This window comes from Galleria mellonella, unplaced genomic scaffold (assembly GCF_026898425.1).
Source record: "Galleria mellonella isolate WM207_F2 unplaced genomic scaffold, CSIRO_AGI_GalMel_v1 utg158, whole genome shotgun sequence".
Taxonomy (NCBI): domain Eukaryota; kingdom Metazoa; phylum Arthropoda; class Insecta; order Lepidoptera; family Pyralidae; genus Galleria; species Galleria mellonella.
The window spans coordinates 2,201,704-2,215,227 of NW_026442003.1; the positions used below are offsets into that span (position 1 = coordinate 2,201,704).

The window sequence follows — 13,524 nt, forward strand, 5'->3', positions numbered from 1 at the left end:
TCTTTGGAAAACTTTTGGAAAAATTGGAAAATGTTTTCAGACTGAAAATTTGCTTAAATGTCATTAGATTTTGATGAGTTTTGGTAAGCTATTTAATCTCTTATGATTACTTTTTTTTTAATTTTTATATTAGGCTTTACCCACTTCTTTATCTGCGTGACTGAGATACGTTCACGATCGGGAGAAAAAGCCTATAACGCTCTTCGGGAGTCCCATCTATTTCTATATCAAAATTTATCATAATTGATTCAGTGGTTTAGACATGAAAGCGTAACAAACAAATTTACTTTCATTTACAATAATAGATAAGGATATCTGTGTCTGTGGAATTTTAGAAAAAAACAAATTGTTATCAGAAGCCGTCAGTCAAAACACCGATACGTCAATATGTCGTCATGTCAGTTTGAGTGATTTTGATAATCACGCGGTGTACGCATGCGCGGTTCGTTTAATCAGCTGGTTTTTAATTTATTTTTTTTTAAATAAAAATATTATTTTCTACAAACAAACGTGTCCCTATTAGCTTCGAATAGTGCAATATTGTAATTCTATTAAGTGAACTTGCGGTGCGACGCACTGTGTTTGCCCTTGAATTTGAACTTCTAACCTTGTTGTGTAATTGTTGAAAAGTCATCGAGTTGTATTTTTATTGGTAAGTATGTACTAATTAAAAATTACAATTATTCTTTATTACACATTATATGGTAAGCAGGTAGCTTTAAATCCTTCTCACTTTATCAATATGTACTCCACTGTATAGTTACTTGTTTATGTATGTTATTGTTTATTATTTATTTTTTTTCTGTTTTTTTTTTTTTATATCAGTCGAAAGTTTAAAAATATCTTGTTCAGATTATGACATCATTTCGTATCTATCATGCATTTAAGTATGTAATCTTTAAGTTGTATGTAATATTACATAAATATCGTATGAGTAACAAAGCTAAGCTGTTTATTGCTTTGTCATTAAAAAAATGCATGGGTTATTACCTTATATTAAAAAACGCTGGCGGAGCACCAGTGAAGGGTAATAGATGAGAATGAAAACAAGCCAGTTAGCCCATCATGATGAATTCATCAGGAATTAACCATGATAGTTTCCAGGGAGAACCGCGAGGAGGTGGACCTGGTTGGGTATATTGCTAGCAATGGGATTCTCAGTCTCCATTACTAACAATCCCTTTCCCCCCTATTACCTTACATTAGCACATACAATTGCTTACATAAAACTGTATGTTACATTTAATTGTACACATTAATTGTACACAGTTAATTGTTGTATTTTCCCATTACTGAATTCCTAGGTTAGACTAATTTAGAAAAATAAACTTTTTTTTAATTAGTTCATTGGATCCTGTACTCTAGATGTTATTTATTTTATTTATGTGAGTGTAAATTTGTGTATAATACAGTTGCTATTCAATTTTTTTTTTCAGTAATGGTGTAAGAGGCAAAGGAAAACAAAAATGATCAAAACATCAAGAAGTAATCCTATAAAATTATTTAATTTATGGAGGAGTATTAATTTAATTAATAAAAGACATAAATGCTTATGCGTGAACAGTATTATCACTAAGAAATATTTGAATACATTGAAAGAATATGAAAACCAAAGATTTTTTAAACATATTAGAGTGCATTCAACAAGCAGTGATTCTCATAGACAAAAAGTTGTCATAGAGACAACAACTCCTAAGATAGTTATAAACAAAGTGTTGCCAGATAAAGAAATTATAGACAAAAAGGTAGATTTTAGAAGTATTATCGATCCTTATGTAAAATTAGCCAGATGGGATAGGCCTATAGGTAAGATATTATTATAAATTTAACTGTTAATTAGAACTAGTTATATAAAAGAGTACAGCAACATATTTGTATTTGAGATGTATGTATGTGATTACCATTTTATACTAAAATTTTTTTTTTTAATTGCCTTTGAGTATCTTCACACAGTCTAAAGGTTGACTGGTAGAAAATGCCTAAATCCACCTTTTGTATCATATTATATTGGTCAATAAAGTTTAAATAAATAAATATCCATAAGAGATTATTTCCTCTATTACTCTAATTGTCTATTGCTTCCCTCATAAGACTGCAATGAGGAATGGTCATATCTCACCTATATACAATGTTTACTAAGTTGGACATTCAGCATATAACAGAAGAAAGTCTGTCACATACTTTCCATATAGTCCTGGAGACCATAATGTATGAATGTTTTTAATGGCTGAAAAGGAACTGGCAACCCCGCCTACACTATCAGTATAAGCTGATACCAATAAGGGAAAATAGGTGGGGATGAAAGCAAGTCAAAAACAAACACAAGAGGTTTTTAAAATAATATTTTCACACCTATTGTTCTCATTAAGAGTCTATGTATCTATGTCATCTATGTATACTTATAATAAATCTGTAGAGAGGTCAATTCTGTACATGAAATATATTTCCAAAATAACTATCAGCGGGTGATTAGTGATCGATACTGACGCCAAAAATGCAATCAGAAAAATTTTTGTCTGTCTGTCTGTCTGTCTGTCTGTATGTATGTTCGTTATAGAAACAAAAACTACTCGACAGATTTAAACGAAACTTGGTACAAATATTCTTCATACTCCTGGGCGGGTTATAGTATACTTTTCATCACGCTACAATCAATAAGAACAGAGTACTGAAGGGAAATGTTGGGAAAACGGGAAAAGTTACTCAATTTTTAAGCTTCCGTTGCGTCTGCAGCTTAATGGCCACTTTTTAAAATGTAAAAATGTCTACCCATGCGACGCCGGGACGGGCCACTAGTGTATAAATAAACCTCTAATATATAAGCTTTTCTTTAATATTTCTTATTTTATATAATTTCCAGGTGTATACCTCCTCTTTTGGCCCTGCTCCTGGTCGATAGCGTTGGCCTCCATCCCTGGCAATGTACCATTACAGACCACCTTGCAGACCGCCGGTCTGTTCCTCCTTGGTGCTGGCCTCATGAGAGGAGCTGGTTGTACCATAAACGATCTCTGGGACAGAGATGTGGATGCTCAGGTGAGGATGCCTACAAGTTTTTACTTGAAAAATATTGTACAAATGTCATCTACTTGGGTACCTTTGGGTCATTCTTCTTTGATTTATAGATAAAAATAGAATGGTAACTCTGCTTGCTCTATCACTATACTCTGGTGAGGTTCTATTGATGATGGATCCTCACCAGATCTCAGTGATGTCACTCACCAATCCAGATGAGAAAGAAACCAGGCCTTCTGAACAAGTGTCAAGTGAATTCCTCAACAATAGAATGGATGTAGTTAGCAAGTCCATATATATAGGATGAGATTGCAATGTTGGTTTTTTTTTTTTATTTTATTTTTATTTTTATACAACTTAGAATGGCAAACAAGCTGACGGCCCACCTGATGGAAAGTGGTAACTGTCACTTATAAACATGAACAAACTAAGGACATAACAGAGTATACTGTTTCGTCCATGATATCCCCCATGCGTTTCTATTCCTGAGGACTCGGATGTTATTCCTCTTTATCCAGTAAATTCATGCCATATCCCACCCTTAAAACCGAAACACATCCATGCAAACACAACTGTTTCACGGTAGAAACACGAATGGAACACAGGTGCCCAAGCAAACGACTTTTGTACAAAGTCTCCCTCTGTTAATCTTTATAAACTGTATCATTTATTGAAGGAAACAATAAAGTCTTCATTTCTTCTTTAAGAAATAATTCTTGTAAGAAACAATTACAATGGTAGCCTGCATTTTGGTTGTATTTCTTTAAGAGAGGGACTGGCTGAAAACCAGCGTTGTGCAGCTGTTCACATTGCGCTGGGACACTCGCAGCATCAGCTGAGCCGGTTCTTTTGCCTAGTACGGGACACTTCTTGTATATGTATTTTCTATATTCTACATTGTCATAGTGTGTTTACTGGCGATACATGTTTTCTATTCCATTCATTCTTTCATTCATCTTTTCAGGTGGAAAGGACCAAAGATAGACCTCTAGTTTCGGGGGCTGTGAGTAGCAAGCAAGCAGTCGCGTTCTTAGCCGCTCAGCTCAGTCTGGCACTGGGTGTTTTGTTGCAGCTAAACTGCTACAGTGTTGTATTAGGGGCGAGCAGTATGCGTAAGTGTTTTTTGCATCTAATTTTTAGGGTTCCGCACCTGTATAGGAAACATCGGAACCTTTATAGGATCACTTCGTTGTCCGTTCGTTCGTCTGTCAAAACCCTTTTTTTAGGAACGCTTGTAGGTATCAAGTTGAAATTAATATCGTATACTCAGGTCTGCGATCTCTTAAAGCAGTGAAAAAATCAAGCTTCTAAATCGACGTAACCAAAAGATACGGCCGTTTATGTACCATTTATATCGCATATTTTGACATTCGCAAAGGAAATCAAAACAAAAAAAAATGTGGCAAGACGCAATGTCACGTAGCACAAGTAAAGGGGGAAATCTGAAAACTGTAAATTTGTAATTATTTAAAAAAAAAATAACTTGATATATTTGTACGAAACCCTTGTTGCGCGAGTTCGACTCGCACTTGACCTGCTTTTTTATGTAATTTTAGTATAGCAAATAAGCTGACGGCCCACCTGATGGAAAGTGGTAACCGTCGCCTATAGACATGAGCAGTATCATGGACATAACAGAGTACACTGTTTCGCCCATGACACCCCCATGCGTTGCCATTTCTGTGGACTCAGGTGTTATTCCTCTGTACCCTGTAAATTCACGCCATATCCCACCCTTCAAACCGAAACACAGCCATGCAAACACAACACAAATGACACAAAGGTATCCAAGCAAACGACTTTTGTACAGTCTCCCTCTGGTAAGTCTGGTAAGTCTCTCTCTGGTAATCTTTAACGGTGGACAGATAACGGCTGCTGTGATATGGTGATGGTGATACCTCTATCACCATGATTCACGTTAGTTATTACACTCTGTTTCAGTTCTAGTAGTGACGTACCCACTAGCGAAGCGGTTCACCAACTACCCGCAAATATTTCTCGGCGCGACGTTCAACTGGGGTGCGCTGTTGGGGTACTCTGCGGTCCAGGGTACCCTGGTGCCCGAGATCTGCCTGCCGCTGTACTGCGGCGCACTCGCTTGGACAGTGGTCTACGACACCATATACGCTCACCAGGTTGGCACAATATGTCGTAATATTATATTTTTTTGTACAGCCTCGAATGGTAAACAAGCTGACAGCCCATCTGATGGTACGTGGTTATTTTTTATGGGATGGTAACGGAATGGTAACCCCGTCTGTGTCCCCGTATGAGTATACACTGACCAGTGAGGGATGATAGGTGAGGATGAAAAGGCAGGTTAGTTGGCATGTCGTGATGAATACACCTGGAATTCAGCACGATTGTTTCCAGGCGGGACCATGTGGAGGTTGACCTGGTTAGGTATATCGCTAGCAAATGGGGCTCTTAGTCTCCATTGCTAACAATCCCTTCACTCCAATTTATTCTATTAGTTTCTATTTCGTTCCACTCTGTTCTATTCTACAGGATAAATTTGATGACGCCCGAATAGGCATGAAGTCGACAGCACTAACCTTCGGTGCTCACACGAAGCCAGCTTTGTTCGCCTCGCTGACCGCCAGTGTGGCGTGCCTAGCATACGCCGGGACGGCTGCGCAACTGGGACCCTTGTACTACGCCGCGCTGGTGGCATATGGTGCTCATGCAGGTAGACAGGTCAGTATGGATGACAGAGGGAGGGTAACCACGTCTGTGCTCTTGGTTTATACTGGGGAGGTACTATTGATCCTTATGGTGGCCACCAGTGAGGTTAAGGTATTCTATTATGGGTGAAGATGGAATGGTAACCCTGCCTGCGCTATCGGTATACGCTGGCATTGTACCAGTGAAAGGCGACAGGTGAGGATGAAGGCAGGTCAGTTGGCGTATAGTGATCAATTGAACAAGAATTAACCACTATGGTTTCCAGAGGGAACCGCGTGGAGGTCGACCTGATAGGGTATATTGCTAGCAATGGGGGTATTAAATCTCATTATTAACATTCCTTTCCCCCAGTTCCCCTATTGTTAAATGGATGATAATGGAATGGTAACCCCGCTGGAAGAGCACCAGTGAGGGAAGATACGCGAGGATGAAAGCAGAGAGCCTACCATGAAATATTTTGCGAATCTTCGGGCACGAACGAAACAGAAATATGATGATAAAATTATATAATACATGCCGTTTAAAAATATTAAAATATCGTTCCTCTGCACTATTAGGATAGGATTTATGATAAACAAAATGTTAAGCTCCATTTACTGGGATGATTTCGGTAGGAACAAAAACACGAAATTGATCGCGAAAATTCGGGATTTCATTTCATGGTAGACCACCAGGTCAGTTGACCCATCGTGACGAATACACCTGGGATTCAGCACGATGGTTTCCAGAGGGGGACCTTGTGGAGGTCAACCTGACAGGGTATATTGCTAGCAATAGGACTGGTAGTCCGCATTACTAATAATCCTTTCCCCCCAAGGTACACTAAATGGACGTAAATGGAATCTTAGCGTTACGACTCGCGTTATTGCTTTACATTGGACGAATAAATACTAATGACATTAGGGTATTATTAATTGTTATAGTGGGGGTTTTATTGAACGTTGTAGGGGTTGTACTATTGATCATTATGGCGGGGGTACTATTGGTTGTTTTGGCGGGGGTATCGACGATCCTTTTCGCGTGTAGTAATAATTCTTTTGGCTGGTACTAATGATCTTTTTGGGGGGCAATGATCCTTTTAGCAGGGTACTATTCATCATTATGGCTGGGGTACCAATGATTCTTTAGGCGGGGGTACCAATGATCCTTTTGGCGGGGTACTAATGATCCTTTTAGCCGGGTATTAATGATTCTTTTGGCGGGTACTAATGATCGTTTTGGTGGGGGTACTAATGGTCTTTTTGACGGGGGTACTAACGGTCCTTTGGTAGGGGCACTAATGGTCCTTTGGATCTTTTTGGGGGGCACTAATGATCTTTTTGGTGGGGGTACTAATGATCTTTTTGGTGGGGGTACTAATGATCTTTTTGGTGGGGGTACTAATGATCCTTTTGGCGGGGTACTAATGATCCTTTTGGCAGGTACTAATGATCCTTTTGGCGGGTACTAATGATCCTTTTGGCGGGTACTAATGATTCTTTTGTTGGGTTACTAATGATCCATTTGGTGGGGTACTAATGATCCTTTTGGTGGGGGTATTAATTATACTTTTGGTGGGGGTACTAATGATCCATTTGGTGGGGGTACTAATGATCCTTTTGGCGGTTACTAATGATCCTTTTAGCGGTGGTACTAATGATCCTTTTGGGATACTATCGGTCGTTTTGGCGGGGGTACTATTGGTCATTGTAGTGGGGGTAGTTAGTATAGTACCTTAATTAAAGACTAATTCTTTTATTTTATTTTTTCAGATATACACTTTGGACCCAGATAATCCCACCGATTGCGCCAACAAGTTTAAATCCAACTCATTGGTTGGGCTTATAATTTTACTGGGGATTTTAGGAGGTGGTTACACCCAATACAAGAGCAACAGAGAGAAGTATAGAGGTAAAGAAGATTTGACTGTAGCAAAAAGCTGTGTCTTTAGTTGAATCTATTGTGATGTTGAGTTTCTTAGTGGTTTATGCCGTGGTAAAGGAGGTATGGCTTGTTTTAATATACATAGACTTTTTTAATTATGATATAGGAATGGTAACCCCGCCTGCGCTATCGGTATACGCTGGCGGTGCACCAGTGACGGATGATAGGTGAGGACAAAAGCAGGTCTTTTTTTAATGGGTGATAATGGAAGGGTAACCCCACCAGTGCTACCGGTATAAATCGGCGGGGCACCAGTGAAGGATGATAGGTGAGGATGAAGCAGGTCAGTTAGGCGATAGTGACGATATCAACAAGAATTGTTCACGATGGTTTCCAGGAGGAATCACGTGGAAGTCCACCTGATAGGGCCTAATATTGTATATATTGCTAGCAATGGGGTTGTCAAACTCCATTACTAACAATCCCTTCCCCCCAGATACAGGGATTGGCGCGATATTTGTTGTATTATTAAACTTTGATTTTCATTAGCCGACTATAAGATTCTCCGCTGATGTCCAATCAAACAACAATCAGTTGATTTTCTTTTTTTTTATACCACTGAGGTGGCAAACAAGCATACGACCCACCTGATGGTAAGTGGTTACCGTAGCCTATGAACGCCTGCAATACCAGAGGTATTACGCGTGCGTTGCCGACCCTGAAGAAACCTCTTTACCCCCCTTTTGAAGAACCCCATGCTGTAGTCACTTGGGCAAACCTCGGCAGGGAGCTCATTCCACAACCTGAGTGTTCGTGGGAGAAAACATCTCTGAAACCGCGCAGTACGCGACCATTGAGGCTGTAGGACATGAGGATGAACTCCCTGTCGATGGCGAGCCGTACGATGGTAGAAAGTGGCTGTGGGCATCATATTGAACAATTCCTCTGAGCATAATCCGTTGTACAGGCGGTAGAACACGCAGAGTGAGGCAAAATCTCTCCTTTTGAGGTTTTACTAATTCAGAAAGCGTTCCCGTGATGATTTCAACAAAATTTGGTTACATTTATATTAAACTATATTGAAACAGACTACCTGCATTGTTCTGTCAAGTTTATTAATTTATATATTATTATTATTTGTTTTTATGCAACTTAGAATGGCAAACAAGCTGACGGCAAGTGGTAACAGTCGCCTATAGACATGAGCAGTACCATGGACATAACAGGGTATACTGTTCCGTCCATGATACCCCCCATGCGTTGCCATTCCTGAGGACTCAGGTGGTATTCCTCTGTACCCTGTAAATTCACTACGATATCCAATCCTTCAAACCGAAACACAGCCATGCAAACACAACTGCTTCACGGTTGAAACACGAATGGGACAGGGGTACTCAAGCAAATGACTTTTGTACAAAGTCTCCATCTGGTAAATGTAAACTTTAGATTTACCAAAACTATCCTAGTGTTGCATTGATGAAGCATTAGACAATTGGCTATAATTTTAAGATGTGTTTGGTTTTAAGAGGTCTGTGGGGTTACGTTTTATCTAGATTTATTCTAATTGCCGTGTATATTTTGGATGTACAGCGGTAATATTATTGTAAAATGTTGATTTTATTAAAAAAAAATATACAAACTTGTGTCAAGTTTGTATAGTGTAGGAAATTACATTTTTGTATGGAAATTTGGAATTTAAATATTTATTATAATTTATTTGTTGTATGGTGTAATGGACTTCATAGATGGTCATGCGTCTTGAATCAATATTAAGAGGTGCTCTTTATTGTTCCTTCCAAAAAAATATAGTAGTAAACTAATTAAAAACGAAAAGTATAAACAAAATACTAGGGATATTAATGAAGTTTTAATCGCAATAAAAAAGATCTCCTTGGAACAATTTTTTTCCAAACAATAAATGCAGAACAGAGACGGAAATGCTCTATCTTCCTTGTCATACAACCTGCAATAGATATGTGCTTGATTTAACCTGCTTGATCGTCTAAGGACTCCTTATTAATGTTAAGATATATTCATATTTATTAATTTTCAAAGCGGAAATAGTATCAATAAGATCAAAAAAGAATAGTATTGAATTTTCTGGAATTCTATGTCTTTGACATTTCTATTCCTAATTTGATTGTATTATGACCGTTTATATGCATTTAATTTTTCGTTTAATAAATACAAAATATTGTTTTATAAAATGTTATTTATTATATCATAATAATAATATTTAAAATTGTGTTAAAATTGTCAGACATTTGGTAAATACAATGACTGTTCCTTTAAACAAGTGTCAAATAAATTGCGATAATATGAGAGAAAAGTTATGAACTGATTTGGAAAATTCTATTTTTATATGAAAGCATATACTTACGGATTAATCTATTAGAAATTTAAAAAAAATCCCTTCAGTAGTTTAATTTAATTGGTTTTGCCAGAATTGAAGTTGAATCTTTTGTGAACCACAATGTTAAATTATTGTTTTTTACGCTTGCAAATAGATTAGTTTGCTACTTGTTTACGGGAGCTAGTTCGACTGTATAATTATGACACGTTTGTCTTCATAGTATAAGCGTTAGACCAAAAAAAAAAAAGAATGAAACAAGATGGCGATGTTTCCCGCCAATTTAGTACTAGTGCTGTGAACCCTGTGCGTTGTCAACTAAATTTCGAATATGTAATTATAGATTTATTAGTTTTTTTTTTTTTTTGTATTATTATAATATTGTTGTTCCTAGAATTTTGTATTTTATTATAAATAATTGAAAATATAATGTACATAGGCAGTGTGAGTTAGAGAATTCAAAATTGGGGTTATAATTTTTTAAATGTAGATATCAGGGACTGACGCAAAAATCCAATGTATACGGCTGCTGTAGTGCAAATCAATCTTAACAACAATAATAAATATTTACATGCATAATAATTATTGTAAATTTTTTTTTTCGTTTTTTATTATTTTCAATCAAACACCAGATTGAATTGATCTTAACTGAACCCAATTTTTTTACAAAATCTTGCCAAAATCATTAAAAAAATTCCTAACCAGTAATAAAATGCGAAGTTGTATAAATTTTGTGGTACAACACCGTGTGCGTAACCTAAGCTTGAGAGTTGTCAACTTGTCATACAAAATCAGTTTTGTATGAGTATGTATGGTTGATGTATTGTTAACACGTGTACGTCTAGTCAATTGTATGTAATATGGTTTCGATTAAATAAATTGATGAATACACTTGCTGTTTTATTTTTTAATCACTTTAAAAAAAAAAATATTTTTCTTGATGAATTTTCAATGGATGACGATGGAATGGCAACCCCGTTTACAGTATACGCTGGTAATTGTTAGTATAGATAACCTCAATGGTAAAAATATTAATTCTTTTTCATTATTGACAGTCTATTGAAGTTCGCTTGTTTACTAATGAAACTTGAGGACCGATGTCTTTTTCCTTATATATTATTTTATTTATCATTCTCCAACAGTAATCTTGTGGTCCTTTAATAAGGTGTTCCGAATTAGGGAACTTAACGGTCAAGGGTATGAACTTGGACCAAATCAAATCATATTTATTCGCTCGCTACATGGTACAATAAGAAGTTACATACATATACATGCACATAACATGCAGCACCCCGCAGAGGTATGAAAATGTTAAAATGGTATCAAGTCTACATTATATTACAATTATACAGTCCAAACATTCTCCAAATTACAATATTCTTTATGTCAAATCTAATATATAAAATTCTCGTGTCGCGGTGTTTGTTACCAAACTCCTCCGAAACGGGTTTACCGATTTTCATGAAATTTTGTGTGCATATTCGGTAGTTCTGAGAATCGGCCGACATCTATTTTTTATACCCCTCAATGATAAGGGTGACCCATCCCTAATTTTTTTTTTTTATTTTCTTGACAATTTTTTTTATTTTTATTTAAATATGATTTAGCATTGAAAAATACATACAACTTTAAATTTTCACCGTTTTACGATCAACGCCTGTATTTTAATCGCGATTTTTATATTTTGCAATAAGTGGTAAAACAACGTTTACGGGGTCAGCTAGTTAATACATTACGTCAAAAGACGTTATAAAAAAAAATACAAAAAATTTAATAAAAATTACATTTTTTGCCATTTAAATATTCAATAACTTTGTAATAGCATTTTTAGTACCACGTGTAGTTATCACTCCAATTTTAATATAATTACCACTAGTGGTGGCCTTTTCTATGCCGAAATGAGAGTCGTCTAAGGGAGGGCGAGGGATGGGCAGCAGCGTCCCCCTCAAGACATCTTTAAATGCGGTTGCCAAGCGTGGCAACTACTGGCAAAACTGCCCATACGGGGAAGGCAGTTCAGAAGTGGCCAGTGAACGGCTGAAATAATTTATCACTAGCGTTCCGGCCCGTCTTCGCATGGGTTTGAAAAACAATTTTTGAAAATAACCTATATCACCTCTGCAGGTGAAGGGTTTTTTTTTAAAAATCATTCGAGTCTCTCCGTTACAAACAAACGATCAAATCTTTCCTCTTTATTTTATTAGTATGTCATATGTACCTCACGAATATTTTTAATGGATCCTGCATGATTCACGACGACGAATCAATAAAATATTTTTATATTTTATTGATTCGTACTCGTAAAATTCGCTATTTTTATTGAATCCTACCATTATATTTATTTATTTAACTCTTGATTGAAACGTAAACATAAAAATAAAAAATGACATATAAACAACTCAAGTGAAATACAATAGCATGGTGGTTAAAATATACATATTAAAAAAGGCGGGTAAAAAGTATAACTGTATATATATATATTTGTTAAGGAAAAAAGATAAATTATTAGAACTGTTGAGGACAGAAGGGGAAAAATGTTGGGACACTTGATACGACACGACGAACTTATGAACATTATAATAGAAAGTAAGATAGAAGGGAGGAGGGGGAGAGGGAGACCGAGACATAGTTACATCAGGCAGATCAAGGAAGCAGTTGGTGTCGTGTCGTATCAAGAGGTGAAGAGACTCGCTGACAATCGTAGTGAGTGGCGAGAGCTCCACCGACAAGAGAGCAGCTCTTAAATGGATAGATATTTGTGTAATGCCATATGAAGAGAAAAAAAACTATATTTTTATCTGCTCGCCTGTCTGTCTTTATATTTGTTCTGGCGTTACGCAAGACCTACTGCTCCAAATTGGCTACAAAATTAGTTTTTTTTGTTTTTGGCGAATGCACTTTGTGCCGTGCCATATGAAAGGATTTTTTTTTTATACTACAGAGGTGGCAAAGAAGCATACAGCCCGTCTGATAAACGGTCACTGTAGCCTATGGACGACTGCAACGCTAACGGTGTCACGTGCGCGTTGCCGACCCGGAACAAACCTTAATATAGCCTTTTTGAAGAACCCCATACTGTAGTGAAGTTGGTTTGTCGTGATATTGGCAACTTCGCCTGCACTATCCTCACCTAACACTGCTCACTGGGGGGAAAGGGATTGTTAGTAATGGAGACTAAAAATCCCATTGCTAGCTATATACCCAACCAGGTTGACCTCCTCGTGGTTCCCCCTAGAAACTATCATGGTTAATTCCTGATGAATTCATCATGATGGGCTAACGCCCGTTTTCATTTTCATCGATCACCCTTCACTGGTGCTTCGCCAGCGTATCCCGTTAGCGCAGGCGGGGTTACCATACCATTTTCACCCATTAAAAAAAAAACACTCCTCACTGGCGTCCCGCCAGCGCATAGCGGTAGCACAAGCAGGGTTACCATTCTAGTTTTACTGATAATGGAAAATATAGTATAATTGCAGAATTTGTTTTTATGTAACATTAGAAAAAATATAATTAAAAATATTTCATTTGCCTTAACATTAAAAGTATAATAAAAAATAATAATAAATACAAACGTAAAAAGGCAATTAATATCTAAACAAAAAGTATAT

At 36.9% G+C, this 13,524-nt stretch overlaps 1 protein-coding gene across 1 annotated transcript; it reads left to right on the forward strand.

The window, feature by feature from the left end:
- Window positions 1–403: 403 nt before the first annotated feature.
- On the forward strand, window positions 404–10,804 carry LOC113517150 (4-hydroxybenzoate polyprenyltransferase, mitochondrial). The gene is made up of 7 exons (XM_031911834.2): window positions 404–652; window positions 1,437–1,806; window positions 2,861–3,036; window positions 3,980–4,127; window positions 4,957–5,150; window positions 5,524–5,712; window positions 7,452–10,804. The coding sequence occupies exons 2-7, from the start codon at window positions 1,467–1,469 to the stop codon at window positions 7,632–7,634; spliced, it is 1,230 nt and encodes a 409-aa protein (XP_031767694.2). The 5' UTR covers window positions 404–652; window positions 1,437–1,466; the 3' UTR covers window positions 7,635–10,804.
- The last annotated feature ends 2,720 nt before the right edge of the window (window positions 10,805–13,524 follow it).